This window comes from Polypterus senegalus, chromosome 15 (assembly GCF_016835505.1).
Source record: "Polypterus senegalus isolate Bchr_013 chromosome 15, ASM1683550v1, whole genome shotgun sequence".
NCBI lineage: Eukaryota > Metazoa > Chordata > Cladistia > Polypteriformes > Polypteridae > Polypterus > Polypterus senegalus.
In genome coordinates, this window is record NC_053168.1 from 119,796,766 (window position 1) to 119,810,679 (window position 13,914).

Below are 13,914 nucleotides of genomic sequence, written 5' to 3' on the forward strand. Positions count from 1 at the left end.
CGAGGTGCAGGCTATGGACGTATATATATACGTAAGTAGGATTCAGTTAGCGTTGGGAACCCGTGTACCAAATTACTTGAAGATGGGCCCATAAGTAACAAAGACTGTTGAAAAGTTCAATATGGCGGCCGACAGTGGCATCATACCACCGAAATAAGTACGTACATTGGTTTCGGTTAGTGCAGGGAAGCCGCCTACCAAATTTCGAGAAGATGGGGCCATAAATAAGAAAGTTCAACATGGCAGACGTTGTTGACCGTTATGACCATTACGCATAGAATTTCAAAATAAAACCTGCTTAACTCTTGTAAGTAAGCTGTAAGGAATGAGCCTGCCAAATTTCAGCCTTCTACCTACATGTGAAGTTGGAGAATTAGTGATGTTGGAAAGTTCAATATCTCGGCTGACAGTGGCATCATACCACCGAAATAAGTATGTGCATTTGTTTCGTTAGCTCAGGAAGCCACCTACCAAATTTCGTGAAGATGGGGCCGTAAATAAGAAAGTTCAACATGGCGGACATTGTTGACCGTTATGACCGTTACACGTAGAATTTCAAATGAAACCTGCTTAACTGTTGTAAGTAAGCTGTAAGGAATGAGCCTGCCAAATTTCAGCCTTCTACCTACACGGGAAGTTGGAGAATTAGTGACGTTGGAAAGTTCAATATAGCGGCCGACAGTGGTGTCATACTAACGAAATAAGTACAGACATCGGTTTCCGTTAAAAGTTCAATATGGCAGCCGACAGTGGCATCATATCACCGAAATAAGTACCAAATTTCAGCCTTCTACCTACACGGGAAGTTGGAGAATTAGTGACGTTGGAAAGTTTAATATGGTGGCTGACAGTGGCATCATACCACCGAAATAAGTATGTACATTGGTTTTGGTTAGCGCAGGAAGCCGCCTACCAAATTTCGTGAAGATGGGGCCATGAATAAGAAAGTTCAATATGGCGGACGTTGTTGACCGTTATGACCGTTACGCGTAGAATTTCAAAATGAAACCTGCTAAACTTTTGTAAGTAAGCTGTAGGGAATGGGCCTGCCAAATTTCAGCCTTCTACCTACACGGGAAGTTGGAGAATTAGCGACGTTTGGAAAATTCAATATGGCCTCCGACAGTGGCATCATACCACCGAAATAAGTACGTACATCGGTTTTGGTTAGAGCAGGGAAGCCACCTACCAAATTCCGTGAAGATGGGGTCAGCCTTCTACCTACACAGGAAGTTTGAAAATTGGTGACGTTGGAAAGTTCAATATGGCGGCCGACAGTGGCGTCATACCATCGAAATAAGTAAGTACATCGGTTTCGGTTAGCGCAGGGAAGATGCCTACCAAATTTCGTGAAGATGGGGCCATAAATAAGAAAGTTCAACATGGCGGACGTCGTCGAACGTTATCGACCGTTATGAGCGTTACGCGTAGAATTTCGAAATGAAACCTGCTTAACTTTTGTAAGTAAGCTGTAAGGAATAACCTTGCCAAATTTCAGCTTTCTACCTACATGGGAAGTTGGAGAATTAGTGATGAGTGAGTGAGTGAGGGCTTTGCCTTTTATTATTATAGATTATACCATAGCACATTTATATTAAATATGAAATGAGTGGTGGCATCTGTGCATCTTGAAGTAAACCCACCCTCCTGACTTCATTGCTTAACATTGCCATGGTTGATCGTTCCTCAGGGACCATGTAGATTTCAGGATCTTTCAGCCTCCCAATTGTTACCATATTCCTGTAGCACATGTAAATATTGCAAAGGACATGGGCACTTCCATGATGGCACTGGACAGCAGTAGGCCCTGTAGAAAGCTTCTGGGCAAGACAGAAAGATGGAGAAGTTTTTCAAATGTCTGTAAACACAGGGACTGCTAGGGAGCATTAACTTCTGTATGTGTACTGTGTACATATAGTGCTATCCCAGTATGCCAAGGGTAGGGATTCCCACTATGAGCAGGAGATGTGACCCACTCCTTAATGGGGGAAAAAAAAGCAACGTCAAGCAAAAAAAGTCAGAGGTGACAACACTGCTTGTTCGCTAGAGTTAGTATGGAGTGCTAAGGATCTGCCCAAGTGACCAGGACATTTAAGAGACTTCAGCTCTACGTTCATAAAACAGGCCTCATTACTTAATTCCGATTTTTTGCTTAGATCAGATTTGCCAGTCTTGACAGTTCACATTAATAAGTACCAGTGACCTGTATCTGACTGTAATGTGAATACATCAGTCTTTGAAATGGTATGCATGCACATTGTTACATTGGTACATGAGTCATCTGTGCCACCAACAACAAAAACTCATATTAATGAGACGACTCATTGTATTAAAACATACAAAATGAATGCACTGGCAGCTAGAGTATGCATCACGTTTTGCTCTGGAGGACGGCAAACAGTTAGTCAGTTGTTCGTGATTACGTTGAGAAGGCGACGAAAAGCAAGATGGACAGATTTTTCTGTTTTTGCAGCTATTGCAGGCTCTGCTGCACCAAGAGATGTGTGGGTTTGTGAAAGGAGCCAGCAGTGGTCAGAGCATGACAGTTGTCAAAGCAGGACCTCTCCTCCATTGTTGTTTCAATCTACCTTTATTGGCCAAAAACACGTTAATTCCGGTCTGACTGTTCTCATTCATGTTGCATAGCTGTGAATACGTATCCGATCTAGAACCACAGATGAAAGTGACTCAGATCTGATTTGAAAAGATTTAATTTTCTTCTCCACACAGTCCTGAAAACATCAACTTTTTTTCACATAAAGACAAATTTGTGTCTTCCACCTGGTAGTGTGAATGTAGTCCAGGAGTTGCTGCAGGAAATTCTAGCCTAATGATGATGGGGCAAACAGAAAGCCATCTCCATCTGATTGACGAGAGTTAAACAAGATTTAGGCAGCACATTTGTTGTTTGTAACTATTTTGTACTTTGTGTTCATCTCCCAATGTAGTCACTGTACTTGATGAAGGCACTCGTCTTGGTAAACTGTGTGCCTCTTTCGTGGTGTTCTGGAAATGGGGGGCTATCACAAGGACCTCCCTCCTGTTGCTATATTTATGAATATACTGTATATGGGGCAGCATGGTTGCGCAGAGGTTACCAGTATCCTGGGTTCAAATTCCACACTTGGTCATTGCTTGTGTGGAGTCTGCACATTTTCCTTGTGATTGTATTTATATTCATCCCAATATTCCGGTCTTCCTCCCACATCTAGAAATACATGCATGTTAGGCAGATTGGCGTATGGATTCATGCATACACAAGCTCTCTGATGGGTTGTCTCCCTGTCCAGGGAAGTCTCTGGCCTTGCCCCAGTGTTGATAGATACTTTATATGCAAGTACTGAGTTTAACGACATGTCTGCCGACTTATAATAAATAACCAATGCCGAAAATGTTTGTACAGTGCGTTCAAAACCAGATGGCCAGCGCTGAATGATTTTGCCATACCGCATATGCCGGTTTCAGATATAAGTGCCACTCTGCAGAGAGTCGGTTCTTTTTGATAAGGAGATTTTCTCTGTCTTTGCTCGAACTAGTGAGCATCTGGAAGCAATAGTAGAGATGAAAATAAGAAGGCAGGGTTTTCTCCAATTTAATGACAGTTTTTTGTTTTTTTTTTTAATATTGGGTTAATTTCCAGTCCGTTTTGTTCCAGAAAATATCATTTTTAAATGATTTTATAGATGGTATGATTACTTTCACACCACACATTATGTTTATACAAAGACTCAAATGTTTAGTCCTCCTTTTATTGCCTTTTCCCAGATCATTGCTTGCTGCCAACAGAACATTAATTATTTACACAACTTGTTCCACCTAGGGTTTAATAAAACTAAACTATAAATATTACATATGTCTAACTTTATAATTTGAAGTCAAATCAAATCATAGATAGATATTATTAAATAACAACAGGAAAAAATTTTGTGACAAATTAAAACTGGTACATTTGTTTGACTCGCAGAGATTGTGGCTGAGCTCCTCTGCACAGCTTGGCTCCAAATCACATCAGCGCTCACTGCGGCTCACGCCTCCCTCTGACACAATCAATTCAGCTTCTGCTATTGGCAAGTGGATTTTTTTTTAGTTTGGCCCATAGAAGAGTATTAGAGTTTGGATTTTCTGTGCCTGCTAGTCATAAGGAGATGGTAACGATTCTAGCATGGATCTATCAGAGTAAAGCTGGAACTTCGTCATGGCTCTGCCTCCCGGTTCTTGTGGTGTTTAGGTGTGTTTTTTTTATCATTTGCTGTATGTAAGTAATAGCAGTAGTGCTGCCATGTGCACAGAGTCCATCGAAGTTCTTATCTGTGTTTCCAACCAACATGCACCACAATACAATACAATTTATTTTTGTATAGCCTAAAATCACACAAGAAGTGCCGCAATGGCTTTAACAGGCCCTGCCTCTTGACAGCCCCCCGGCCCTGACTATCTAAGAAAACAACGGGAAAAACTCCTAGTAGGTAAAAGAAAAATAGAATAAACCTTGGGAAAGGCAGTTCAAAGAGAGAGGTTGGGCACGCACCACATATCCACTCTCCAGCATGATCATAAACGACTGTATTTTGGAGAGGTAGTGATGCAATTAATGCTAGTGCCGCGTATCTCCTGGGCTTCAATCCATGGTGAAGCCACATTTGGTGCGTTGCTCCCTGCCTCTAGTTCTACCCCTAAAGTTGGGTGTGTGTGACAATGATTGATTAATTTAAATAGGCCTTTGATCAGTTAACACAGCTGTGCCCATTGATGGAGTGGCATTCTGTCCAAGGTTGGTTCCTGTGTTGTGTCCAGGATAAATTTTATGACCCTGAAAAACTTTAAGCAGGTGCAATAAGAGTTGGATGAGAAAGTCTGTTGGCCTCTTTTTCTTGCACAATTGTCTTCTTTCTTATTGTGTCCCACAGCATCTAAGCTTTCCTTATTTTTTCATAGTATAAAATCCTCATACTTAGCCATTTTTCAGTTGTAAAAACTACTTCTGCTATAGATGTTTACTGTTTAAATAAGGTCAAATTATGAAACAAATGTGGCACATTATTATGGTATGACAATTTTCCCAAAGCTGCTTCATTTTTGGGACATTATTCTTTTACCTATTCTAATGGCACACGATCAGTAAGCTATATTTAAGGTAACAAAGAGGAAAGGCATAGTGACTGCCAGAAAAGGAGTCAAAAATCACATGTCAGAATCAAAACCGGAAATGAACATTTTTGTCGAAGAGTAGCAAGTTCATCATGAAAAGGACTATCAAGAGATTAGTTCTGAGAAATAATATTCATTCAACGAAAAGGGTTTTATATGCACAAACATGGACGAGAAAGTGCTCTAAAAGATGAGCTTTTAACCCGTTGGGTTATTATTGGGAGATCATGACCTCTGATGACGCGCTACTGACAGCAGCAAACGACACTATGATGGTGCCCAAAATTACCAACATGGCTGAATCCTGGCAATGTCCTCATGAAATATACCCATGCCATCGAGGAAGAAAAATCCATTAATGGAAAAACCTGGTCATTCAGTATATTCGGGTAGTCGGCTGACCTCATTTTTGGGTACATAACGTTGCTGAACCAAGACCTGACCAAGTGAAGCAACCCCAGATCATTACACTGCCCCCACAGGCTTGTACAGTACACCCTAGGCATGATGGGTGCATCACTTCATCCACCTCTCTTCTTATCCTGATGCACCTGCCACTCTGGAACAGGGCAAATTTTTCCATTGCTCCAGAGTCCAATCTTTATGCTTCTAAGCAAACTGAAGCCTTTTTATCTGATTAGCCTCGCTGATGGTGGTTTTCTTAAGGCTGTCCAGTTCTTTTCACATTGTGTGTGTGGAGATGTTCTTCCTTTTACTATTGATGTTGATTTTTTTATGATTTGATTTTACCTAACATGTAAGTGACCTCTGATCACGATCATTCAGGATTTTTTCTTCCTTGAGGATGATGGTTCACCCTTGTCTTTCCAACTTTTAATAAGGCGCTGGCCAGTTCTTATTCTGATTTTTGGAAGTTTCAGCAGTCTCCTTAGTTGTTTTCCTTGGTTGATGCAGGCCAGTAATTTGACCTTTCTGAAACAGTGTAACATCTTTTCCATGACCACAGGATATCTCCTCTGACATGTTTGGTAAGAAATTAGAAGCTACTCACTGCATCAGTTAGGGTTCAATAACTTGTTGCCAGCTGAAACATATTAATCACTGCAGTACTTATCCAGTGTAAGGCTCTTACCTATTTGCTTAGTTAAATCCAGGTGATGACTTTTTTTGGCCAGGCAGTGTGATATGGGCCATGAGTCAAACATGCCTGCCATAGATCAATTTGTGCTTTTCCTTGTAAGTGACCTTGGCTTTTGTTGATGGTCATTATAAAATACATTTTCTGGAAAATATATTCCTTTGAATTAAAACAGTTAATTAGCAGAAATAATGTGAATTTGGGTATAAATATTACTTCACACCGTAGGTCATTTTGTAAAAATGGCAGCTTCAACTAGATATCAGTGTAATGCTTTTATCTTTATTTTTGTACCATTACAAAATTTTGATGGGTTCTAATCAAAAGCAATATACAGTGAACCGAAAATTCTTTTAACTTGTTACATACAGCATTGATGTTTACAGACTTCACATTTACATAGCACTTACAATGAATTGGATATAATAAGCACCATACAGAAAAGAACAGATGAAAACAAATAATATATAATAATATAAATAATAAGGTGAACCATTTCCTGAACTTGCTTAACTTATTTGATAATGGATACTTTTTCTAGATGCCTTCACATTATAGAAAGACGCACGATGTATTTATCGCCTTTGCTTTTTTTCCTTTGAATTTCTTCTCAGTAGGCTGTTTTATTTCTTCAGGGTTCCAGGAATCAACATTGCTACAGACATTATCTGTGGATTCCCAGGTGAAACAGATGAAGACTTCAAGGAAACTCTTAGGCTGGTTGAGGAATATAAATTTAAGAGCCTTTTCATCAATCAGTTTTATGCACGGCCAGGCACACCAGCAGCTAAAATGGAGCAGGTTCCAGCACAAGAGGTAAGATAACTTTTTCTTGCTCTTCCACCAAGATTCTGTAGTTTCTAAAAACTCCATGATAGATCATGAAAGGGATATGGCTATGCTCTTACAACTCTGAAAATGATACAAATTTCTTTATTATTTCTAATCTTGTGTTCTGTGCTCAAACTGCACAGCTCCAAGTCCGAGTCCTTTATACCTTTTGTTAATTTGGGTCTGTTGTAATTGGAAATAAACCTAACAATCGAGTCTACAGGATCAGAAGAAAGCACATGACCAAGACGTGATTCATGATCATAATCACTAAGTAATGGTTATTATTCAGGTTTACACTGTTTAGCCGGTTGTCCCTTGAATTTTTTTCTGCCAATTTTCAGGGCCCTAGGCATCCTTTGGGGTGGGCCACATTCTGTTCTCATCATCCATCCAATGCCAGTTATAATCATATCACAATCATAGATCTCCCTCTGGAAAATAAGAAAAATAAGATACAAAAAGAGATATGTATTTAAGTTGGTTTAAAAAATAACATTCATTCCCAGAATGTAATGCATAATTCTATATACATACATATTCAGGCCGGAGAGAAGCAAAGGGACATCACAGCCAAGTGGGAGAATGCTGACACACAGATGGCCCATCCAGCAAAGAATGTTGACGGCATAGTGAGACGCTTCTGACATTGTGCTGGATCTTTGTCATTATAGACACTCACATAATTATATATTCATAAAATTCATGTCAGATATGGGCAACTACCAGAGGAGCTGGCAGGTTATTAATACCTTCACCTGTTCTCATCATTGATCACAGACTCGTGAGTTTTTTAACCATATCGGTCAAGCAGACATCAGCACTTTTTAAAATAACCTGCTGGTGTGTCCTTCATATGTTTTCTGCCCATCTCCCTGACTTATAGCTGTCATTTGTCCATCTTTCCGGCAGTCTCTCTCTCTCTCAGCTGAATTGCAAATCTTTGAAATAAATTACATTGGCACTAATAACCTTCTTGCTACAACAAGTCAAACAGAAAATTTTAGCAGCTGCGGTAATAGGAGTTCAGAGTCCCAAATAAATGTGCCTGAATGTGGCCTTAATTGTAGAAGCCCTGTTATATTTCATAGATTTCCATTTTTGACTTTGGATTTGTTTTCCCTTGGTGCTTTTGGTTCAGAAAAGTATGGTAACAACTTGGAATTTCCTGATAAAAAGAAACAAATGGTTTAGAGAAGATAGTACTATCCTTTTTTCCACCTAAAATGTCGAATGTTTTAGACAAGAGTGCATTCCTTAGAATAAAGTTGTTTTCTAGAACAAATCTTCTGGTGCTACGCTCTGTGCCACTGTGTTGTTAATTGTTGTGTGCTATCATTGAAAATTTCACGTTTCATGTGAAACGGGCGTAGTGGTGGCTCTGAGGCTAATGATCTGCGCTGATATCCCGAACACTGCCGGTTCGAATCCTCATCACTGCCAAAAGAGATCCTACTCTGCTGGGCCCTTGAGCAATTGCACCAGGGCTGCTGTACAATGGCTGACCCTGCACTCTGACCCCAAGGGGTATGCGAAAACTAACAAATTCCTAATACAAGAAATTGTATAAGGCAAAATAAAGAACAAAAAAAAATAAATGTCTTCCATTTATTAAATGTCATTGAATATTAAAGAGCAGGCATGATGTTGAGGAGTTTCTACCTGGGTGCTTGTTAACAAAGATCTCTATATTTGATAAAACTCTTAAAAAATAAATTAGACGGGGAAAATTGTAATAAGACTGAGAAATCCAATTCATCCCTCTACCTAAAGAAAATAGCAATAGTTTAATCCTATTAAAAAGTTGACAAACCCTGTTGGTTATTTCTGAATTGGCACAATCAAGGTAGAAGCTAAAAAATAAAGCTGTGTCTAACTGACTAAAAATAAAATTGATTAAGCTAAAGAAATATACCTGGTGGCTTCCGGGCAGGTGTTTGTGAACGACTTGACTTGAGAAGGATGTACACAACATAGGACTGGCTTCATAGTCTTGCTGACTACCACAAAAAGCCGTTTATGAGTTAAGGCCAGAATCTGAATTTTTCTGCGTACTGCAGTTTCACTTATCTTTATCTTTATCTTCTGTACAAAACTAAGCGGTGGTTCAGCATGTTGTAAAGTAAAGTAGATACCTGCTGGCTTCTGCACACCATCTCCGAATGGACAGTTTATATTTGAGCTGTGATCACCACATAATTTGTGTGTTAACATTATCTTAAAGTCTTTTTTGCTTTCTGACATTTTGATCATGCAATAATAAAAACAATTGAATAATTACCCATTAGCCTTACTTAACAGTAAGAGAATTAAATGAAATTAAATATAACACTCACTGAGGAGTTCAAGAAAGAAAATAAAGCATAAAGAACTGCACCTCACTGTCAAAAATGGTTTGTCCTTAATTTAAAACTCTCTCCGCCTGTACTTGCCTTGTCTTGATGAATTTTTCACAACTATGGCACTAGTGTTAATGAATAGATTGATTTTGCCATTTCCATTACATTGTTATGCATATTTCTGCATTAAGACATCGTACTAATGATTTACAAATGCATTTTGATTACCCACTCTGCTCACAATCAGCATTTTTGCTAAGGTTGTGTGCCTAGAGGAGTGTTGCATTTCTGTTAGTAATGGGAAATGAATATGACTTCAACAAAGTAGCTAAAGAAGCAAAGCAAATGCTAACAAAACATAATTTAATAAACTTGAAGCAACAAATCATTTTGCAGCTTCCAAGGAGCAGTCATGTCAAATACCTGGAACAAAATAATCTGTTGCTCTGTTTCGTTTACACAGCTTTTTGTAATCCAGTAATTTGCACCCAGGATGCAGAAATGTCCTAGGTGATGTTTCTTTTGCTCTTTCTCTGACCCAGCCGGTATGTTAACCTGTGACACAACAGTTAGATAGTGTAATAAGACAGGTTCTTACCTCAGTAGAGTGCAGTGTGTGCAACTCGTTGATCAAAATCACCCAGACGAGCATTATCTTTAAAATTTACATCAGCCAGAGCTTTTGCTGCTGTCTTGTTTTCAGCAAGCTTTGTTTATGAGTGTTAGTTGCCGTATGACCTTTACAGCTAATTGTTGTGATATCTGTCATAGTGAAGTACAAAAATCCCGAGTAGGACTCCAAATCTGACCAATCAGACCAGGACTTCTCAACGTCTGACACCAAAATAGGCCTGTCATAAAGTTCTATAATTCATTAATAAGGTATTATTTACCACTTTGCCGTGATGCTGTTTTGATCTGTCATTGTCTAGATGCAATCATAGATCACTTGAGGGTGTTTACTAGCAGTTGCTCCGCTCTGACATCTTTAATTATGACAGAATTTAAACCACACTGAATATCCAAAGGATTGTCTGAATTTCTAAAAATAAAACATTTTCTGTATTTTGCTGCATACTTGAATTTTTCTTTTTATGACTTTGCACTCCTTTCGCTAACGATCCTTGGTTCTTCTTTTGTGTTTGGTGTTTCTCTCAGGTCTGTCTTTCTTGTTTCTGACTCGTGCCTATTTTCCCAAACAAGTGCTTTCTAGATCCTCGTCCTGGTCCTTTCCCTTTCTGCCAGTGACAGCCTTGGTGCCTGTTGTGCTGCTTACCTCTATGCGTCTAAATTGCCCTTTGTACAGTTTGAATGCTGCATGCATGTGCAAAAGGAAAGTAATTTACCAAGCACTACAGTGTTGCAGAACCCAAAGCTGCCATCGTTATTTTTTTTGCTGATGCATGCATGTTCAGTGTAGGCGAATGTGTATGTCATATGCATTTGTGGTCGTTTTAGTGTGGACAGAGATACTTTCATAAACAATATAAAAACACTAGTGTGGGCAGCGTCCATTATTGTACATAGAAGTGTGGATAAAGCTTGATTTTAAGCCAGGCTGTTGACAATTTTTCCTTGATTTGCCTTTGTTTAGTTTTTAATTCTTTAAAGAGCATTTGGTTATATTGAGAATTGGTTGGAAGGGATGAAGCAGAAGTGGGGCTTATGCAGCAGCATGGATTTTCCTGTTGTCTGTGGGCAGAAATATTAAACATGTTCCTCCTTCATGTTACCTTAATGTCATTCTCCAGAAGAGACTGCCCAGTCCCTCGCCTGTGACAGAACAGCACAGTGCAGATTTTTTAAATATATGCAAACCATTATGGAAATTTCAGCCTTTTTTTGATGTATAAACACAAATCAAGGAAAACAATGTTACACATTCTTCAAGTATAATAAGCCATCTATATCTCTCTATTGTATAAAAAAATCCTGGTAAGAGATGTGAATTTCTCAGAGAGACACTTTCAAGTCCCGCGAGACGACACTTTGTGCCAAGAGATTTAACCACACCTGGGGCCGGAAATAAAAGACAAAGAGAATGTAGAAAAAGTAGAATGTCGTAAAGAGGTTCCAAAACATTGGCACGATACACATGTAGAGCAGGTTAGAGATAATGAAAGCACTAAAATTTGAAAGTCTCAAAAAAATGATAGTAAAGATCGCATTAGCGCAAACAATTGGAAATTATTACTCAGTGAAATAACGTAACAGCGAAAAGAGATCGAATATATTGTTGGGATTTAAACTTTAATTCAGAGACTTGTAGATCGTCTAATTCGTGTTGCCATCATGGAAAAGTAGTGTTTCTTCCCAATGAAGAGGCATATCCACGAGAATTAAAAGATTTGTTATTTGGTGAATGTGAAATCCCGCAAGACAAGGCTTCATGCAAAGAGATTTGGAAAAGTCCTGCCCACATCTAAAACATTTACAACCACGCACACGGTTCAGTCATTTCTCATTTGTGTGAATGCTATTGTCAGACACAGTTCGTATAGAGAGAAAGAAACGATATTCACTCACAGGCAGTTATTTGTTGCGTTGTCACGATGTTATTCCAAACACGGAATCAAAATCCAATGCGATATTGATGAAAAGGTAAAAGTGAAAAGAGATCGAATATATCGACATAGGTGATATGACAGAAGTATGTAGGTATTGTTTGGCTTTAAACTTTAGGTTGGAGACTTGTAGATCGTCTAATTCATGTTGCCATCAGGGAAAAGTAGAGTTTCTTCTCAATGAAGAGGCCTATCCGCGAGAATTTAAAAAATTGTTGTTTGGTGAAAGTGAAATCCACATACGCGAGCGGCAGAGATGCGAAGTGGCTGGCGCGTTGCGCAGGCCAGGGGATTAGCGAGCAAAGCCCCCTAATTTTTATGCAAAACAAATGGATTATTCCTAGGAAGAGTAACTAAAAAGTTGAATTTGCATTGGTTGTGTCGGTATTCTCTCCTTTTCAGATTAGGATAGTGCCCTTTTTTAGATGCACCAAGCAAATTCTGAATCATGTCCAAAGGTCGTTGGCCGTGTTGCCAATTGAACGATTCTGATGGATGAAGTCAGTTGTTTCTCTAGGTTTTCCCTGAAGCTTTCTTTGTTCCATAGTGCAGAGATAACTATGATCCCCAAGGAGCTAGCAAAAGACAACAGAATTTTATTGTTGAAATGGTACAGATCAAGAGGGCAGTGAGCAAAGAATTTCAAAGCTATTACATATCATGGAACACTGTGAAAAAACACTGTGAAGACCATCATTGAAAACTGGAGGTAATATGGCACTACTGGGACATTGCAAAGATCAGAACGTTCCTTCCATAATTGATTACCAGTGAAGAACATTGAAGGTTCATTCAGAAATCAAACAGCAACCTGAACGGAGCTTAAGGAATTTGTAGCAGTAACTGGCTTTTCCCTGTACTGTATATTACAGGAATTGTTTGGGTTGCCCTCACGTCTGAGCTTTGAGGGTAGGAAGGCAAGATAGGAGCCATTTATCTCAAAAACAGTACAGGCAAGTTTGTGTACATTTTACAAAAGACACCTTCAGTTTCCCAGAACATTGTAGGAAATATTTTATTTTGATGATACCAAAGTGGATTGTTTTTGACTTGGGGGCAAAGTCAGCTCATCTCGTCACCCAAAGACCACAGTACCTGCTTTCAAACATGTCGGTGGCAGTTTCATTTTCTGTGGCCATCTCTCTTCTAAAGGAAAGGAATTCTAGTTAAGAGAAAATTAACAAGAGCTGCCACTGTCTGTTCTGTCTTCTCCTTTCATCATCAGAACAATCAAAGGGATTGAGTAAACTCAACCAAAAAGTGTTTTAATAAATGAAAGTCAATGATTTGGAATTGCACACAAGAGCTTTGTGGGAGCTAGCATGAACCCTGCCGCAAAGAAGGGTGGACTAAAATAGTAAAATACAGACTGTGGAACGAGCCCTGGACACAGACAGATGGACGACGTTTGGTCACCCAACACACACATTTATTAATACTAATATTTACAGTTCAGGTGCACAACCCAGTTCCTCCAGCACCAATCCCCCAAAGTCCAGGCCTCTCTCTCCAGTGCCTGCCTTTTTCAGGCCGCCTCCACTCCTCTCCAGCAGGACTCTTGTCCACTTTTGCCCGACTCCAGTCATCGTCTGAAGGGAGGCGGCCCATTTTATACAAGCCCGGATGGGTTCCAGGTGCTTCCCGGTACTCCTCCGCGGACACTCCCCTGTGTGGCGCAAGTGCCGGCTGTGCACCTGGAAGCACTCCGGGTGTCCCCAGTCTTCTTCCCCCCAGCACTTCCGGATGTGGCTAAAGTGCTGAGGTCCAGGGCTCTCCAGGCACCAGGGCGCCCCCTGGTGGTGACTACGGGCCCCTACAGGGTTGGGCTTCCACGGTCTGCACCCATGGTCCCCAACGCAACGTGGTCTGGAGGAGGCGCAAGCCACAAGACGTATAAATGAGTGTAGAGAGCTGTTCACACAGATGTACTGCT

At 39.9% G+C, this 13,914-nt stretch overlaps 1 protein-coding gene across 1 annotated transcript in view; it reads left to right on the top strand.

Annotated features, from left to right (window-relative positions):
• cdkal1 (CDK5 regulatory subunit associated protein 1-like 1) overlaps nucleotides 1–13,914 on the top strand; it is an 821,501-nt gene that overhangs the window by 540,299 nt on the left and 267,288 nt on the right. Inside the window, exon 11 of the mRNA XM_039736195.1 lies at nucleotides 6,883–7,063. Within this exon, the coding sequence (XP_039592129.1) occupies nucleotides 6,883–7,063 (181 nt within the window). The remainder of the gene's footprint in view (nucleotides 1–6,882; nucleotides 7,064–13,914) is intronic.